The sequence below is a fragment of the Herpailurus yagouaroundi genome, unplaced genomic scaffold (assembly GCF_014898765.1).
Source record: "Herpailurus yagouaroundi ecotype Mexico unplaced genomic scaffold, PumYag 222, whole genome shotgun sequence".
Lineage (NCBI taxonomy): Eukaryota > Metazoa > Chordata > Mammalia > Carnivora > Felidae > Herpailurus > Herpailurus yagouaroundi.
The window spans coordinates 696985-713862 of record NW_024412453.1 but is presented as its reverse complement, the minus strand read 5'-3'; the positions used below and the strand labels follow the sequence as shown (position 1 = coordinate 713862).

At 47.0% G+C, this 16878-nt stretch overlaps 1 protein-coding gene across 2 annotated transcripts in view; it reads left to right on the top strand.

The window, feature by feature from the left end:
- Nucleotides 1-16878, top strand: part of PRKCB (protein kinase C beta) — a 328287-nt gene that overhangs the window by 235453 nt on the left and 75956 nt on the right. For both annotated transcript variants that reach the window (XM_040458748.1, XM_040458747.1), the window contains exon 8: nt 7495-7641. In XM_040458748.1, coding sequence (XP_040314682.1) covers nt 7495-7641 — 147 coding nt within the window. The remainder of the gene's footprint in view (nt 1-7494; nt 7642-16878) is intronic.

Below are 16878 nucleotides of genomic sequence, written 5' to 3'. Positions count from 1 at the left end.
CACGGTAGGGTGAGCTCAGTGCAGTTACCGCGTGGGGTGTATTTCAGAACGTCCGAGTCGGCTCAGCCTGGGGGCCTTGTGTCTGACCACGGGCTTGCCTATGGGCCAGAGAAGGGAGAATTCCACTTTGGACGGTTCAGAATGGGTTTTCTGATGGTCTTGGGATTTTCTTACGTAACAAAATGCTTACCGTGTGCCCTTTATTATTTTAAGTGCTGCGGAATATTAACTGAGTTACCCCTCACCACACCCCCGAATGGGAGATACTATGAGCACCCCCATTTTTGGTGTACAAATGAGGAAACTGAGGCCCAGGCAGGCCAAGCAACTTTCTCACATCCCATCGCTGGTCATCATCCCGGGTTGAGTTTTCCCCAGAAGCAGCCCGTAAAAGATTCAAGCACAAGTAGTTTCTTCAGGAAGTGATCCTGGGAAGCATCACGGACGAGCGGGGAGGAGACGCTGGGAAGGCAGGAGGCCGGGAAAGTGTGTGTCGTGAAGCAGGTCAGCGCTGTGGGCCGCTGGGATTTGACTCGTCAGAGAAGCTGAACGTGTGCCTCACGGGGTCCCATGTGGGGGACGCGAAACTGCAGTAGTTCTTATCCACCGGCTCAACTTCTGCCGCTGGCCAGCGGCTGCATTCAGTGGCGTAAACGGCCAGCATTTGCCGCTCGCCCTGCCTGTGGGTTCCGCTTGCTCCTGCAGCCAGGAAATGAACCCACGGGCAGAGCTGCAGGTGTGAGCCGTAAGGAGCCTCAGGTGTGGAGAGGACAGTGTGGGGGGGGGGCGGTTGGAGGGACACCTGGGCCTTGTGGGTGCAGTGGGAAGTCTGCTCCATTCGGGTGGTTCAAGGGCCCGGCTGCTCGGATTTGAATCCAGCTCTGCCACTTTTCTCGCTGGGTGACTGCAGGCAAGTTACTTTAACTGTGAGCCTTTGCTTCCCCATCTGTACAATGGGAGAATCACAACACTTCTTAGCTTCCAAGGTTATGTGAGGATTGAATGAGATAATGCGTTTAGAACGACGTCTGGCACGTCATAGCATATAAATGTCAGGCCACTGTTGCCATCGTCAGCTTCCCCCTTGGAATAAATAAAGCTCAGAACATGTTCCTTCGGAGCTTTGGAAGGGCCGCTTGAGGATTAGGAAGGATCTCCAAGCCTCCTGAGGCCTCGCCTCTGCTGCTGGTCCTGGGGTGCCCCTCCGGAGCTCCTTATAGGGGTGGGGGTGACAGTGGAGTCTGTAGGTTAAGCCAGGGGAGGCACTCATCATCTGAATTGGAGCCCTGGGTGCCGGCCGCCGAGACGCCTCTGCTGCCCTCCAGCACAGTTTGGAAGGAGGCAGGCTTCTTGCTCAGACGCATGGTCAGTTTGCTTTCCCTTTGAGTGCTGGATTCTAGGGCTCTAAATTGCAAACATGAAAAGACAACTCTTCGTATACTCCTGTATCTGAAGACATATCCAACCTGGAAAGATAGGGGCTAATTTTAATTTGGGCCTCAATTTAAAAAGTTTTGCTCTTTGACAAAGTACCTGCTAGGCCTGGGGCTCCTGGGGATCATGGGACTTTCAGAGGGGACCCAGAATGGGCTTCTTGTCCTCCACAGGCTCACCGTATAGGGGGTCACAAACCCAAATGCTTTCAGGAGCCAGGCAGGAAACAAGGAGGGAAAAAAGCTTGGTGTCGTACAATAGGGCATGGTGGGGACTGTGGGAAACTGGGGAGAACATGTCCTATCTAAAAACACTATGCCTTGCTGGATGGGGCCCCATGTGGCCATATTTACTTCCCTGAAAGAAGCTGCAAATATGGGTTTTTATAGAACATCTGATTTTCAACAGTTGTCAACTAATTTAATTATTAAAACAACATCAGCACTGTGCAAACCAGGCAGATGGGGCCATTAGACTTCTGATCCAGAGTTTAGAATCTGGTTTAGTCTGTTCAGGCTGCTATAACAACAACAAAAAACCCATGGGCTTAAACAATAGAGACTTTTTTTCTCACAGTTCTGGAAGCTGGGAAGTCCAGGATCAAAGCTGCAGCCTGGTCATATTCTGGTGAGGGAGCCCGTTCCTGGTTCCTAGATGGCTCTCTTCTCACTGTGTCCTCACCCCCTGGAAGGACCCATGGAGCTCTTGGTGGGGGAGGGACTCTTCTAGGAGGGAGGTCACTGCTGCCCCCCCATGAGGGCTTCACCCTCATGAGTTAATTCCTTCCCCAAAACCCCACCTCCTACTGCCATCACCTTTGTGGGTTAGGATTTTAATGTGTGAATTTTTGAGGGAAAGACCCAAACCTTATAGCCTACATGGGAGTTGGGGGAGACACAAACACCGTAGCTTGTATGGGGAACATACACTTTATAGGTCTATAGCCTGTACCTATGGGAAAAGTCACAGAAGCAAGTTGAGATGGGGGTGGAAAGAGGGTTTGGGTCCCATAATTCAGAGGAGGGAGGTTACTCACAGGACTGAGGGATGAAGCTGGTTGGCCATTTGCTGCTCCTTGAGGAACAGAAAAAAAATTTTGCACCAGGCAAAGGCAAACGGAGAAACTGGGTGAGTCCCTCACTCGTGCTTCACTGGCCGGCCATGCTGAGACCTGCAGTGTCCCCCTAAAGGCCGGAATGGGGACTGGGGACCAGGGATGGTCAGGATTTGGATCCTCACAGGTTGGAGAATGCAGTGTGTGGATTGAGTGGGTCCTGACTCGGGATTCCAAGAAGGTGGGAGATGTGGTCCTAAAGCAGGGAAGACGGTAGGGTCAGGGAGGAAGGAGGGAACGTGTTCGAGTCGGGACAGCCTGGGCAAAAATCCCTGGGGCCAAGGGTGAGGATTTGGGATGATGGAAAGATAATGGCCCGGAAAAGGCAGTGTTACTTCTGCCCTGGCGCTTTGCTTCTCTACCTGATGAGCTCATTTTTTAACCACTCGCTCTACGCCTGTAACCCTCAAACCTCTGTCTCCAGCTCAGATGCCAGTTGTCCCCGCATGTGCTTCCCAGGTGCACATGCTTGGCTGCCCCACGGACGCTGGAATCAGCACGTATCTTACTAGGAAATAACTTGACCGTGTGTGTTCACAGCAGCTCTGTTAACAGCCCCCCAAATGGAAACGACACAAATGCCCGTAAAGAAGAGAATGGATAAACGTAAACAATGAACGCTATTCAGCAAATACAAAGGGACAAACCACTGATTCAGGCAACAGCACGGGTGCATTTCGAGAATGCGATGATGAGCAAAAGCAGCCAGATGCAAGGACTGCTTATTCCATAAAGGGAAGCCTGTTAGACTTTCACAGATCTTCACCAAATGTGTGGATTTCCCTCACCAAGAAATTCTCCAGTCCTCCGTGGACACCAGCTGGGTGTCCTACAATTTAATTCACGGATGACACCTGGAGATGGTGTAGACCCCACAGGTTGAGGGCTTGGTCTCAGAAGGCTGTCCCCACTTTAGACTCTAGTTGCAAATTGTGGGCTCTCAGCTCACCCACACTTCTGTCTGACTTGCTACAAATCAGGGGTCCCCACCACCCCCTCCTCACATTTGATAATGCTATAATGGCTCACAGAACTCATGGAAACACTTACTTACTTCTACTGGTTTATTATATATTAAGGGATATGATAAAGGATACAGATGAACAGCCAGATGAAGGGATACACAGGGTAAGGTCTGAAAGGAGCCCAGGAGATTCCATCCCCCAGGGGGTTGAGATTCACCACACTGGAAGCTCTCTAAACTCCGTAGTTTAGGGATTTTTATGGAGGCTTCATCATGGAGGCATGACTGATTATTAACTAACTCAGTCTCCAACCCTGGGATGGGGCCGAAAATTCCAAGCTTCTGAAAAATCATGGCTTGGTCCTTCTGGTGACCATGCCCCATCCAGGAGCCCACCAAGAGAATTAGAATACAAGATGCTCCTATCGGGAAATTAACAAGAACTTTAGGAGCTCTGTGTCAGGAACCAGGGGCAGAGACCAAATATATCTTCCTTATTATGTCACACTCTATGGTTATGGCACACTCTATGATTCCATTTAGATGAAGTTCAAGAGCAAACGAAACTGACCTATGAGAATAGAAATCAGAACAGAGGTTGTGTTCGTGGGAGTGGGGATTGGCCGGGAAGGGGCACAGAGAACTTTCTGGGGGTGATAGAAATGTTCCCTCTCTTGATTGGGGTCTGGCTTCATGGGTGTATCCATTTGTCCAAATTCCTAGAACTGTACGCTTGAGATTTATGCATTTCAGTCTATCCACTGTAATATTTAAAACATTAATTTACAGGGGCACCTGGGTGGCTCAGTCGGTTAAGCATCCAACTTCAGCTCAGGTCGTGATCTTGCGGTTTATGTGTTCAAGCCCTGCATCAGGCTGTGTGCTGACAGCCTGGAGCCTGGAGCCTGCTTCAGATTCCGTGTCTCCTCCTCTCCTCTCTCTCTCTCTCTCTCTGTCTCTCTCTCTGTCTCTCTCTCTCTCTCAAAAATAAACATTAAAAAAACTATTATTATATACTAACTTGGATGTAAATTAAAAAACGTCAATTGCAAAAAGAGGAAAAATGGTGGATACTTTGTCAGCAGGACAGATGGGGCAACAACAATGAACAGGCGTGTCCCAAGGACGAAGTAAACTTCAGAGTTTAAGCCCCTGTGGGAAAGTGGGGAGTCTCCGTGTGTCTGAAGTCAGGCTCTTCCCACCCTCTCACCCACATCTCCACACTTGCCCCTTCTCCACTTCTCCTCTGAGTGGAGAAGCATCCTGTCCTCATAGGTGCTCAACACAGGAGCCAAGGGCTTCATCCGTGAGCCTCTCTCCCAGTCTGCACCCAGCTCCGATAAGTCTACCTCCAAACCGACCCACTTTGTTCCCTCTGTGCCGGAGACACCCGGCATCTGGCACCTTGATGTCTCTAGTCACGTCCAGTGTTTCCCAAACTCACCTCCTTCAAATGGGTCTCTTCTCTGGACTCAGGATGATCTTCTAAATGGAATATGATCATACCAGGGCCTCCTTAAAGCCTTTTATGCTCATAATTAGCATTGACTTCTTCTTTTAAAAATGTTTATTTACTTTTGAGAGAGTGAGAGAGGTATGAGGGGAGGAGCAGAGAGAGAGGGGGCCAGAGGGGCTCAAACTCCCGAATCAGAAGATCATGACCTGAGCGAAGTCAGATGCTTAACCAACTGAGCCACCCAGGTGCCCCAGCATTGACTTTTTGACAGGGTTAAGTCCTGTCCATCCCGTGCCACATCTACCTTGCACTCTGTGTTCCGGCCAGACTAAATGGTGTTTGGTTCTTTGAATATGTCTTACTCTCTGCTCCCTAAATGCTGTTTCTGTTGCTGACACCAAGTTGTTTATCTGGATAACTCCAGAATATCCTTTGGACACAGGGTGGGGGACTCGGTTCCTGCTGCAGTGTAAATTCTTTGAGCATCCATGTTTGGTTTTCTCCCTGATTGATCCTCAGCATCTAGAGTATCACCTGGCAGCTAGCAGGCACTCGGTGGGTAGTTTTTGAATGAATGAGTCTTTCCCGAAATTCAAAACCCTGAAAAAACTTTTGTTGCCTCTTTGTCTCTAACAGACAGCTGAATAATGGGACAATAATAATAATATCTGTTGGGGCACCCGGATGGCTTGGTTGGTTAAGCGTCTGACTTTCTGACTTTGGCTTAGGTCATGATCTCACGGTTTGTGAGTTCGAGCCCTGCATCAAGCTCTGCACTGACAGTGAGGAGCCTGCTTGGGATTTTCTGTCTCTCCCTCTCTCACTGTCCCTCCTCCACTCATGCTTTCTCTCTCAAAATAAACCTAAAAAAAAAAAAATAGCTGCCATTTGTTGAGCACCTACTATGTGCTAGGCATGGTGCAAAGAACTCCAAGATACATTCTCTCATGATCTCCATGTGCTCGAAAAGGGGACTAAGGTTTAGAAACAACTAAGTGACAAATACAACTAAGTGCCTACTCTGTGCCAGAGAAAGGAGAACACGACAGACAAAATCCTTGACCTCATGGAGCTCATGTTCTAGTGTGAGGACAAAGAGGAGACATTAAGAAACAAGTAAATATTGGGTTTGTAGGATGGTGATAAGGGATATGATGAGAAACAAGTAAAGAAGGGTAATTAATGGCAATGGCCGAGAGCTTCTGCGTGTCGTTGTTGGGCAAGGCTGTCTTACCTGAAGTGAGGAAGCTCAGGGGACTGAGGACTAGAGGACTCTAGGCACAGGGGACAGCAAGTGCAAAGGCCCAAGGGCAAGGGCGTGTTTGGTGCTGTCAGAGAACAGCCATGACACCAGGGTGATGCCAGGAGAAGAGGCCAAAATCGGAGAAGGTGCAGAGGGGCCAGGTCGTCTGTGGCCTCTGGCCTTTTATCTGAGAGAGATGCTAAAGTACGGGACATCTGAGCAGAGGAGCATCCTGAGCTGGCTGACTTCCTCAGGATCGCACCGCTCCTCCACTCCAGGGCCAGGATTCTAGCCCTGGAGGTGAACCCAGTAACAAAGTCCTGGCGATTGTATCTCTCACTGCTGACCTTCTCTTCTCTCCCCATTGCAAAGCATTTGCTGCTATTCTGAGTCACCATTCTGCCACTCACAGCAGCGAGACCCTCCCCCACTGCACTGAGGGCCAACACGGGCCTCCCCCATCCATCTCTTTGTGTAGCAGGAAACTGTATTAGTTGTCAGGGAAATTACAGAGATAGATTCTGTGCCTTCACAGTGTTTCCAGTGCATTGGGGAAAATGGTGAGCAGTTACTATCCAGTATAAGTGGGGGGTAAAGTGGATGAAGGAAGCAAATAGGGACATTTAATCCAGATATAGACAGTTAAGGAAGGCTTCCCTGGGGAAGTGAAAATGTGAAGCAGGGGTAACTCGGTTGGCAAAGAGGAGACAATAGCCATCCCGTAGTAGCAAGAGCAGGTGCAAAGGCCCTGAGGTGGGAGATGAAAAAATGAAGGTGGGTTGCAGGGCAGGATCCAAGAAGTGATGAAGTTGGAGAACCTGATCATACCGGGCCATGTAGGCCAGTGAAAGCACCGAGGTCTTTATCCCCAACCTAGTGGGTCACAGCTTTTAAGCAGGTGGTGACTTGGTTGGGTATGAAGAGGTGGAGGCTCACTCCGGTTGCATGAAAAGCCCAGTGAGAGGGGAGCCAAGGTGGGTTGTCCCGGTGTGACATAGTAACAGGTGGTTGTGGAAGGAAGATGAATTCTGGAGACAGCTAGGAGGAAGAAAGAACAGTTCCTGGTGGTGGCTGAGACATGATGGATAAAACAGAAACACAGGTGTCAAGGGTGGCTTCCAGGTTTCGGGCTTGCAGAGTGGATGTTGGCCATGCTTTTCATTGAGAGGCAGGCCGGGGGAGGGGGCGAGCTGCAGAAACCACAGCTCACAGCGTGTACCTGGGTCCTCCAACAAGGGCATCCTCAAACCCTAATGATGTGTTCTGTGTGCTTCCTCTGCCAGAGGGCCAAGATCGGTCAGGGGACCAAGGCTCCAGAAGAAAAGACAACCAACACCATATCCAAACTTGACAACAATGGGAACAGAGACCGAATGAAACTGACCGATTTTAACTTCCTGATGGTGCTCGGGAAAGGAAGCTTTGGCAAGGTACGGTATGGCCTGGGGGCTGCACCCACTCCAGAAGGGCAGGTGACAAGGCAGGCACATTTGCTGTTCATATGGGGCTTACATTCCAGCGAGGGAGAGAGTAAAAAGTAGATCCCCACTACAGTTCATAAGGAAAACTGTGAAGAAAATGAATAGCCTGCTGTGCGCCACAAACACACATCCAGAGGGAACCCATTTAGACCACCTGAGGAGGTGAGCCCTGAAAGATAAGGATGAATTAGCTATACATTCCAAGGGCTAAGAATGAATGTTGCCAGCTGAGAGGATAGCAAGTGCAAAGGTCCTGAGGTGCAGAAGGGCTTGGCACACTCTAGGTACCATCAGAAGGTGTCGGGGCCAAAATGTCACGAGCAGGGCAAGGTAGGAGGATGTGCAGTTGCAGAGATGGGCAGGGGCCCGATCCTGCAAAGCCTTGTGAGCTGTGATGAAGAGTTTGGATTTTATTCATAGAGCACTGGGGAACCATTGGAAGTTTTTAAACAGAGAAGTGACACAATCCGATGTGCCTTTTGGAAAAGATCACTTTTGCAGCCAAGAATAGGAATCCCTCCTCTCAAACAGCAGCAGAGTTGAAGGATGACCCTGGGACTCGTAGAGTGGTTCTAGATACTTTTATAGATACTGGGAGACGCTGTTTTAGTGAAGCTGAGATTGTGCTATAAGTATTCCTGAGTTGTTTAGTGTTGTTTTGGGTCTTCTAATCCCTCTGTGTGCCACAGATATGTCTTGTGTAAATCTCATACATACCATGAACTTAAGTGTGCAAAAAATATAAATTTCTTCTCCACCTCTGCAGCCCAAGCCCCAAATCTGGGAGTTTTCCTTGAGTTGTTCTTAGCTGCCTCCCTCCCCTCCCCCAGCCGTGTGAAATCCATTCATGAATGCTGACACATCCTTCTCCAAAGCATGTTGTGCATTTACTGACTTCTCTCCACCTTCACAAATGCAGCACTAGTCTAAACCTCATACACCCGCTGGACTTCCCTGCGGCCACTCCTGTTACCTGTAACCAGTAACGTGCCATTTAGCACCTGTGTTCATTCTGGAACAGTTACATTATTAGGTCAAGACGCTCTCCTGATTAAAACTCTCCAATGATGGGCCGCCTGGGTGGCTCAGTCAGTTAAGCATCCAGCTCTTTACTTTGGCTCTGGTCAGGTCACTGTCTCATGGTTCGTGGGTTCGAGCCCTGCATTGGGCTCTGAGCTGACAGCACAGAGCCTGCTTGGGATTCTTTCCTTTCTCTGCACCTTTCTCTCTTTCTTTCTCAAAATAAATAAATAAACTTAAAATAATAATAATAATAATAATAATAATAAACCTCTTCAATGATTTCCCGTCACACTGAAATAAATTTCATACTGTGTCCTTGGCCTACATTGCTCTTTAGAATCTGATCCCAGTTCTCTGCCTGACTTCTTTTTCTTGCCCCTGTGACCCCCCGGTGCTCTGACCGCCGTGGTCCTTGGGTTTTTGAAACACAGAAAGCCCCTTCCTCTCTTAGGGCTTTTGTTTGTTTGTTTGTTTTTCTCACAGTTGTTAAACTTTTTTAAAAATGTATTTATTTTTGAGAAAGAGTGTGAGTGGAGGAGGGGCAGAGACAGAGGAAGACAGAGGATCCCAAGTGGGCTCTCTGCTGACATTGTGGAGCCAGATGTGGGGTTCGAACCCACGAAGCATGAGATCATGGCCTGAGCTGAAGTCGGACTGAGCCACCCAGGCGCCCCCGTCTCTTAGAGCTTTTGTGATGCTATTCCCTTTATTCTTGGCATGGCTGGCTCCTTCTTATAACTCCCATCTCAGCCACATCACCTCTTCTGAGAAGCCTTCCCTAATAGCCACCTCCTCAGCCACTCATCATTCCCTATCATATTCCACTCTCTCCTAGCAGCCATAACCGATGGTACACTTCTTGTTTGTTGGTTGGTTTGTCTGTCCGCTCCTGCTAAGAGCTGAATGCCACAAGAGGAGGACCTTCTCTGCCCTGTTCGCCACTCTTCATCCACTGTTCACCCTGTTCACCACTGTGCATCCAGTGCCTATGGATTGAATGCATGCATTTTCTCTGTCCGTGGGTCACAGGGTGATCTGCTGAGATGAAATAAGGGATCTGAGGTGAAGGCTGAGAGTTTGCAGAGCTTGGGCAGGAAATGGGAGTGACAGCAGGAAAACACAGTGAGACTGCTGAGCAGCTCTCTAAAGTTGGTGATGGAAGTGGTCCATGCCTCTGTGTGATTTTTGCTGGTACCTCTGAGCAGCCTGGGTGTGGACGTGAGGAAGCTGCTGGCAAATTTGAGCTAAGGGGGGAATTAACAGGACCAGTGAGCCAGAAGGTTACAGTAATAAGGGAGTCAAGGATTCTGGGAAGAGAAATGCCCACTGCAGATCCAACATAACCTGCTTTTCATAGGTGCTCAATAAAAGCATATGGAATAAATGAATACAAATGGAATGTAGATCAGGTTGGAAAAGAAGTCAGAACAGGAAGAGGGTCACAACCCGAGTGGGAAAGGAGTCTGGAAGCCTAGGGATGAAAGACAAACCGGTGAGGTCAAGAGATTTAAACTGCTATGAACAGGGGCATTCGGATGATGACCAGGAAAGAAGGGGCCTAAATGAAGAAGGGGTTCTGGTAATATGAGCCCGTCAGGGAGTTTTTAAAAATGAAATTCTGTTTTTAAAAAGCAGTGTACTCACGTGGTTCATAATTAAAATTATATGGAAAGGATAAACATTGAGAAGTCTGCTCCCACCCAGGTTCACACCTTTCTGTGCCCCCTCACTGCTGCTGCCCTCTGTGTGCAAACATTTTGTTCATTGAATTTGCATGCTTCTGGTTCCTACATGCTAATTTACCAAATATAAATATGGGTTCTTTTGTCCTTGTTACTGCAAAGGTTAGCATACTCTACCTATCGTTCTGCACCTTTGTGGTCACTTAACTACACAGGTTGGAGAGTTTTTGAGGAACGGAAGTATCAGAGGACTTTTCGGAAATGGTTGGAGTTGGGGGGTGGCTGGACAAGTGGGAGAGTGGGTCTTTGGGGAACAGTGAGGGAATGGGAGAGAATAGATCATATGTTTCCATGGAAACTGTGACAATAATTGAGAGTTCTGCTCCAGGCTGGGGATGTGGCATCAAACAAATCACAGATGAAAACAAAGTATGTCATGAAAGCCGAGACAGAATAACAAAACCTCAGTGATCCTCTAAAACATAGAGTAACCCTTTGCACCTCCGGTTTTGCCCACCATGGTTTTAAATTAATGTGATTTTTGTATTTGAATGTCTGCTTAAAAAAATTAATGCTTTATTTACTTATTTGGGGCGGGCAGACAGAGAGAGGGAGAGAGAGAGAATCCCAAGCAGGCTGCATGCTGTCAGCACAGAACTTGACGCGGGGCTTGATCCCTCAACCCTGGGATCGTGACCTGAGCCGAAATCTGACAGAGCCACCCAGGTGTCCCTGAATGCCTACTTTTGACAGTTGCAATCTTGTCAGGTGTATAGGTCAATCCCCTTAAAAAATTGTTTTAATGTTTATTTATTTTTGAGAGAGAGAGAGAGAGAGAGAGAGAGGGAGAGAGGGAGAGAGAAAGACAGATTGTGAGTAGGGGAGGGGCAAAGAGAGAAGGAGACACAGAATCCAAAGCAGGCACCAGGCTCTGAGCTCTCAGCACAGAATCTGACGCGGGGCGCCCCATAGGTCAACCCGCTTAAACAGAACAGCACAGCATGCTTGTTGGTCTCCCTCTTCCAAAGATGGAAGGCATCGGTCTTTGAGGTGATGCCTTCACACCTCTCCTCTCCCAGGTCCACCGTATCAGATCCGGCCCAGAAAAATGTGCTCTTAAGCACTGTCATAATTTGTGGGGCAGCTAGGGAGTGACACATGCCTTTTGCTAAGACCTGTGGAAATAAAACAAATGACAAAGCAAGCAGGAAGGCCACTGAGTTCCAAACGAGTAAGCCCTGTTTCAAAAACTCTGAAAAAGAGAACAGTCTGGAGTTTACTTTCCTGAACAGGTGGGAGTGTTTACCTGCAAGGGCTGTCTTGCTAAGCAGGGCTTCTTGGCACATTTGGCTTACTTGGAGATAGATGCCTTCTGGAACTTTTGTAACAGAGCATTTCAAATCTATTACTCATTTACTATTTGATGTTTGTTTTTCTAGTTTTATCCTTCATGCTCTATTTTATTCATTCACTCATTCATTCATTCATTCATGCATGCATGCATGCATTCTTATTGAGGTATAATCACCATATACCATTTTATTAGCTCCAGGTATACCACCTAATGATTCGATATTTGTATATATTGTGAAATGACCACCGCGGTGAAGTCTAGCTAACGTCCGTCCCCATCCATAGTTAAATTTTTTTTTTCCTTACGGTGAGTTTGACTCTCTGTTTTCCATGATTCCTTTCATCTGTGAGTTCTCTGCTTTACCAGCCACTACACTTTGTAAGAATTTAACCTCTGTGGTTGTCAAGGGATCACTGGAGATAAAATTATTCTCCAGCTATATAAATTGGGCAGCTGTGCACTGCCCAGATGGATTGCATGAGTGGACCTTATAAGAGAAAGACAGCAGGTACCTGATAGAGAATGGACACAGCACCAGTACAACTCTCTACATTACAAACTTGATTCTTCTAACCCTCAAATGTGGCCACAACAAACATTTAACTGAGGCCAGTATCGCCTGCCCTCTAGGACTTCAGATGTGCTTGTGGTAGTGATCTGTAGGACCCAAATCTTTTTTGAAAAGTTATGCTGAGATGTTTGAGTGGAGACTCCTTTCTCTGTTATACTCCTGACTCTTGCCTATGGACTCCTGTGCTAGTTGGGGTGGGGAGCAAGGGGAGGCAGATGTACGCTGTGGTGAATGTAGACGTAACATAAAGAAGTTCAAACCCAGCAACACAAAAGTCTATGGGAAATGATTGGAAATCATGGGAAATGATTGGTAATAGAGAAAAATGAAAACAGTTCAATAACGCGAAAGTTAAACGTATTATAGTATATCCATGATATAGTCAAAAGAACGAGGTCTCTCTTTGTCTGCCTGCCTGCCTGTCATCATGGAAAGATGTCCATGACATAATATCAATTTAAACAGAAGCAAATCATAGAATATTATGATTAAAAATATATAATATACACAGAACAATTCTTTTCATGTAATGTACTCATGGTCCCTGCTCTCATTGAACTTTTTCCCCAGTATCTTATTGTGGGAAAAACAATTTTTGAATATAGCACGGTTGAAAGAATTGTACAGTGAAGATCCTTAATACCCACTACCTAGATTCTACAACAGCATTTGACTGGTTCTGCTTCATCACACATCAATCCATCCATCCGTCTTTCTGTCAACCCATTTTTAATGCACTTAAAAGCAAGTTGCAGACACTGGTATACTTTACCCCTAAATTCTTCAGCATACATGCCATTTAACCAGAGTTCAGTATTTGTTTTTGGTAATTTTTAAGGTGAAATTTACATACAACAAAATGCACTAAGTAGTGTGTCATTCTATGAGTTCTGAAAAGTGCATACTTTAAAATGCAGTGGAGGTATAAACATTAGTCAAGAAATCACACTGATATACGTGACGTGCAACTGTGATGTTTGATGTGCGCTGTGAGAGCTCGCGGGAGTGGGCTTGGCCCTCATTGGAAGTCAGCAAAGGCTTCCGTGAGAAAGCGGGTCTTGGGCTGTACCTAAAGGATGAGTTAAGTGAGCTTCACAAAACGGCGGTGGGGGAGTAAATGAAAATCTCAGAAGGTCTCCTCTTCTTGACCCCAGCCTCAAGCCAGGTTTGGCTGACCTGTGTGGTGGCCAAGGTACCTGAGCTCCTTCACGAGTTAGGGTGGATTCGACTGCTGTAACAAATAGATCCCCAAATGTACACTAGCTCAGACATGAAGGAAGTTCAATTTCCGTTCGTGTAATAGTCTGAGATGGGTGTTCCTGACCTCACCCACTCTCTCCATATGGTGATTAAGGGACCCAGGTTCCTTCCGTCTTACATGACTCCATTAATTTCTCCTGCCTTGTTTTTTTGTCTACATTCAGAGGGCGGAGGGGGAGAAGTATGGGGGAGGCACAAGCTGCTTCTTAAAAGCCTTGCTTTGGGGGGCGCCTGGGTGGCGCAGTCGGTTAAGCGTCCGACTTCAGCCAGGTCACGATCTCACGGTCCGTGAGTTCGAGCCCCGCGTCAGGCTCTGGGCTGATGGCTCAGAGCCTGGAGCCTGTTTCCGATTCTGTGCCTCCCTCTCTCTCTGCCCCTCCCCCCTTCATGCTCTGTCTCTCTCTGTCCCAAAAATAAATAAACGTTGAAAAAAAAATTAAAAAAAAAAAAGCCTTGCTTTGGAAGTGACACCGATCACTTCTGCCTACACTCTATTAGAGAGAATTTAGTCACATGGCCATGCCTCTGTACAAGGGAGGCCGGGAGAACAATTTTGGTGGAAAGCTAGAGGCATCAGCCTACTTTTCAGCTCTGGATGGAATCCTTCTTGGGGACACAAGAGACTTTCTGACTTTTGCCCTCAGAACTCCCGGCTTATCATGCTCCACAAACAAAAAACCATCAAGCTCCTCTTTTTGGTGACATTTCCTTGTGTTCGAATCATGGAACATGCCAGGTGTTGGTGCTGCTTTTCCTGAAGCATAGCATAAGCCAGGAATAAATTAAGTAGGAAGAAGTCAGCAGCTTATGAAATTAAAAGGAAAAAGTGGGAAGTCCATAGAAACTGGGTGCCCAGGTATAACACTTCTATCTTCAAAAGGTCCCATCCAGGTCCGTTGCTCTATATGCATCTAAGAAGGTTTAAAATAAAAAAAACTGAGAGATGAGACACCATTCAGTGTCCTCGCCAAATGCCTGACTTTGCTAGAATAATGCCCAAGAGGTTGGTGACATTACTGCCTGAGTGTCACTAAGGAGAATGTTGAGGATTAGGCCATGGCGCCTTCCCGTAAGGTACCCCAGAGACTTAGAACTTGTGTGCCACTCTCCAAGGTGCTGATGCTAATTCCTTTAGCTCAAAATGCAGACTGTAGAACAGAGTTGAATGTAGCCTTGGCCATATTTCCCAAATATTCTCTTATTCATGCACTTGTTTAGGGTTTTTTTTTGGGGGGGGTCATGTACATACCTCCTTACTATCTTAAATTTTTTTCTTTAAATGGATTTAGTTGACTTTGTTTTCTTCTCTTAGCATTGCCCTTAAACAATGATATATATAAAGTCACAGACTTGATCTACCACTTATATATTTACTCTACTATGTTTTAGGAAAACTTATTAAAAGAAAAATACTTTTGTCCTTGTATTGCTGATGGTACAAGTGTCATGTTTTGTGAAAAACTGTCTTAAAGATCTTACATTCACACAACAATTTGGCACTTCAATTACTATTGTTATTTTTAAGAACATGAGGTCTTTTGCTTCCTTTTTCAGTGAATATCTGGAAGGTACAGAAAGTGTCTGATCTTCTCTGTTCCCCATGTCCTTTCTGTTAGATGAGAAGCATGCTCAACATTTCCTGTACCCTTAAAAATCTTTCCTGTGATCTTGACCATCCCTCTGGGTCCTTTCCTCACCAAATATATCCAGAGAATGAAACTACTCTTTTGAGATTTGCTGCCTCCACTCCCTACCCACCACCTGTGCCCTGTCCTCTTGAACTGTGACTTCTACCCTCAGCAAATTCTGAAACACCTGCCTCCCAGTTTTTATCAGTGATCTCCTGGATCCTTACTCCCCACATCTGAACACAAGGCATGGTGGCTGCTTACGACAGCAGAGGGCAGACATGAGGGACAGGAACTGGGGCCGAGATTGGAATCCATACCCCATCCCAAGGAGAAGTCGTCACTTTTATAAACTCCTCACCAACAGGCATAATGAAGGATTCCTTCATTCGAACAAGTATTTATTAAGCATCTACTATGTGCCAGGTACTCTTCTAGGTGAAGAGGAAATGGATGTGAACAAAACAGAGATAAACATCTGCCCTCATGGAACATATATTCTATGGCAGTGGTGATGATGGTGATGATACCACCTAACAATTGAGTCCTTCCTGTACGCCAGGCTCTGTTGTAAGGGCTTTGCATGTATTCACTCGCACTTATGCTATAATGTGGCTTCTGTTATCTCTATCTTACAGATGAGGAAATGAGAGACAGAAAGTCAAAATAACTTGCTAAAGTCACATAGCTAGTCAGTGGCATTTGACAGACCGGGTTTGGTTCAGATGCATGCGATCTCGCATTCCTGGTCCCAACAGTGGTATACCTCGGGCATATTCTAGAAGGTTAACAGCTTTCCCTCTTATTTTCTCATTTCCCACTCTCTTCTTTTTCCCTCTGAGTGTAAGCAGAGTTTACGTGCCTTGGTTTTACTTTGAGCCTCGGCCATTAGACAAACTGCATGCCTGTGGTGACGGAAGGCTCCAGATTGCCTGCCCTCCCTCATCACTGCGCCTGTCAATCACCTACCTGTGTGCAGATGCTCATGGGACCTGTGAGCCATTGCAGGGATTCCTGAGCAGGCTCATGACAATGGACTCCCTGCTTCCAGCCCCTGCCCTTCTCCCTTCTCTGAGGGTCTCAGCTGGTGGGATCCTCCAGGTCCGGGAGGCATCTCTAGTGTGTGTCGTAACTCCTCAGCTGGCTTCCTTTCAGCCCCCAACCTCCATTTCTTCTAACCTGCACCCATCCTTTCACCTGTCCTACCTCTACAATTCCACACACCCCATCCCCATTGCCTCCAACTTTGACTGACCTCGTATGAATTGCCTGGGACCATGCTACGGATTTACATGCATTACGTCATACGAACTCTCCCCTGAGCCCTGCGGGGTAGTTACTGACATGAACCCTATTATACTTACATGGAAATTGTAAATCAGAGAGGTTGAGTGGCCTCCCCAACACCACACAGCGGGAAGGAGGCAGGGCCAGGATTTGAAAGTAGGTCTTGTGATTCTAGTTACAACTGCCCATCTCGGACAGATTTTGTCTCTGCTTTGGGGTCCACTCATCTCCCCCAACCTGCTGGTCTTGTCTTTATTTGAAATGGCAGTTTCAGAACTGCTAGGGAGCTGCACAATGACATTTGTGGGTCCCTCCTTCTGCTGTGGAAAAAAAGTTAAAAATGATGCCTTATGTGATTGCATTGGTATAAGGACGAATATA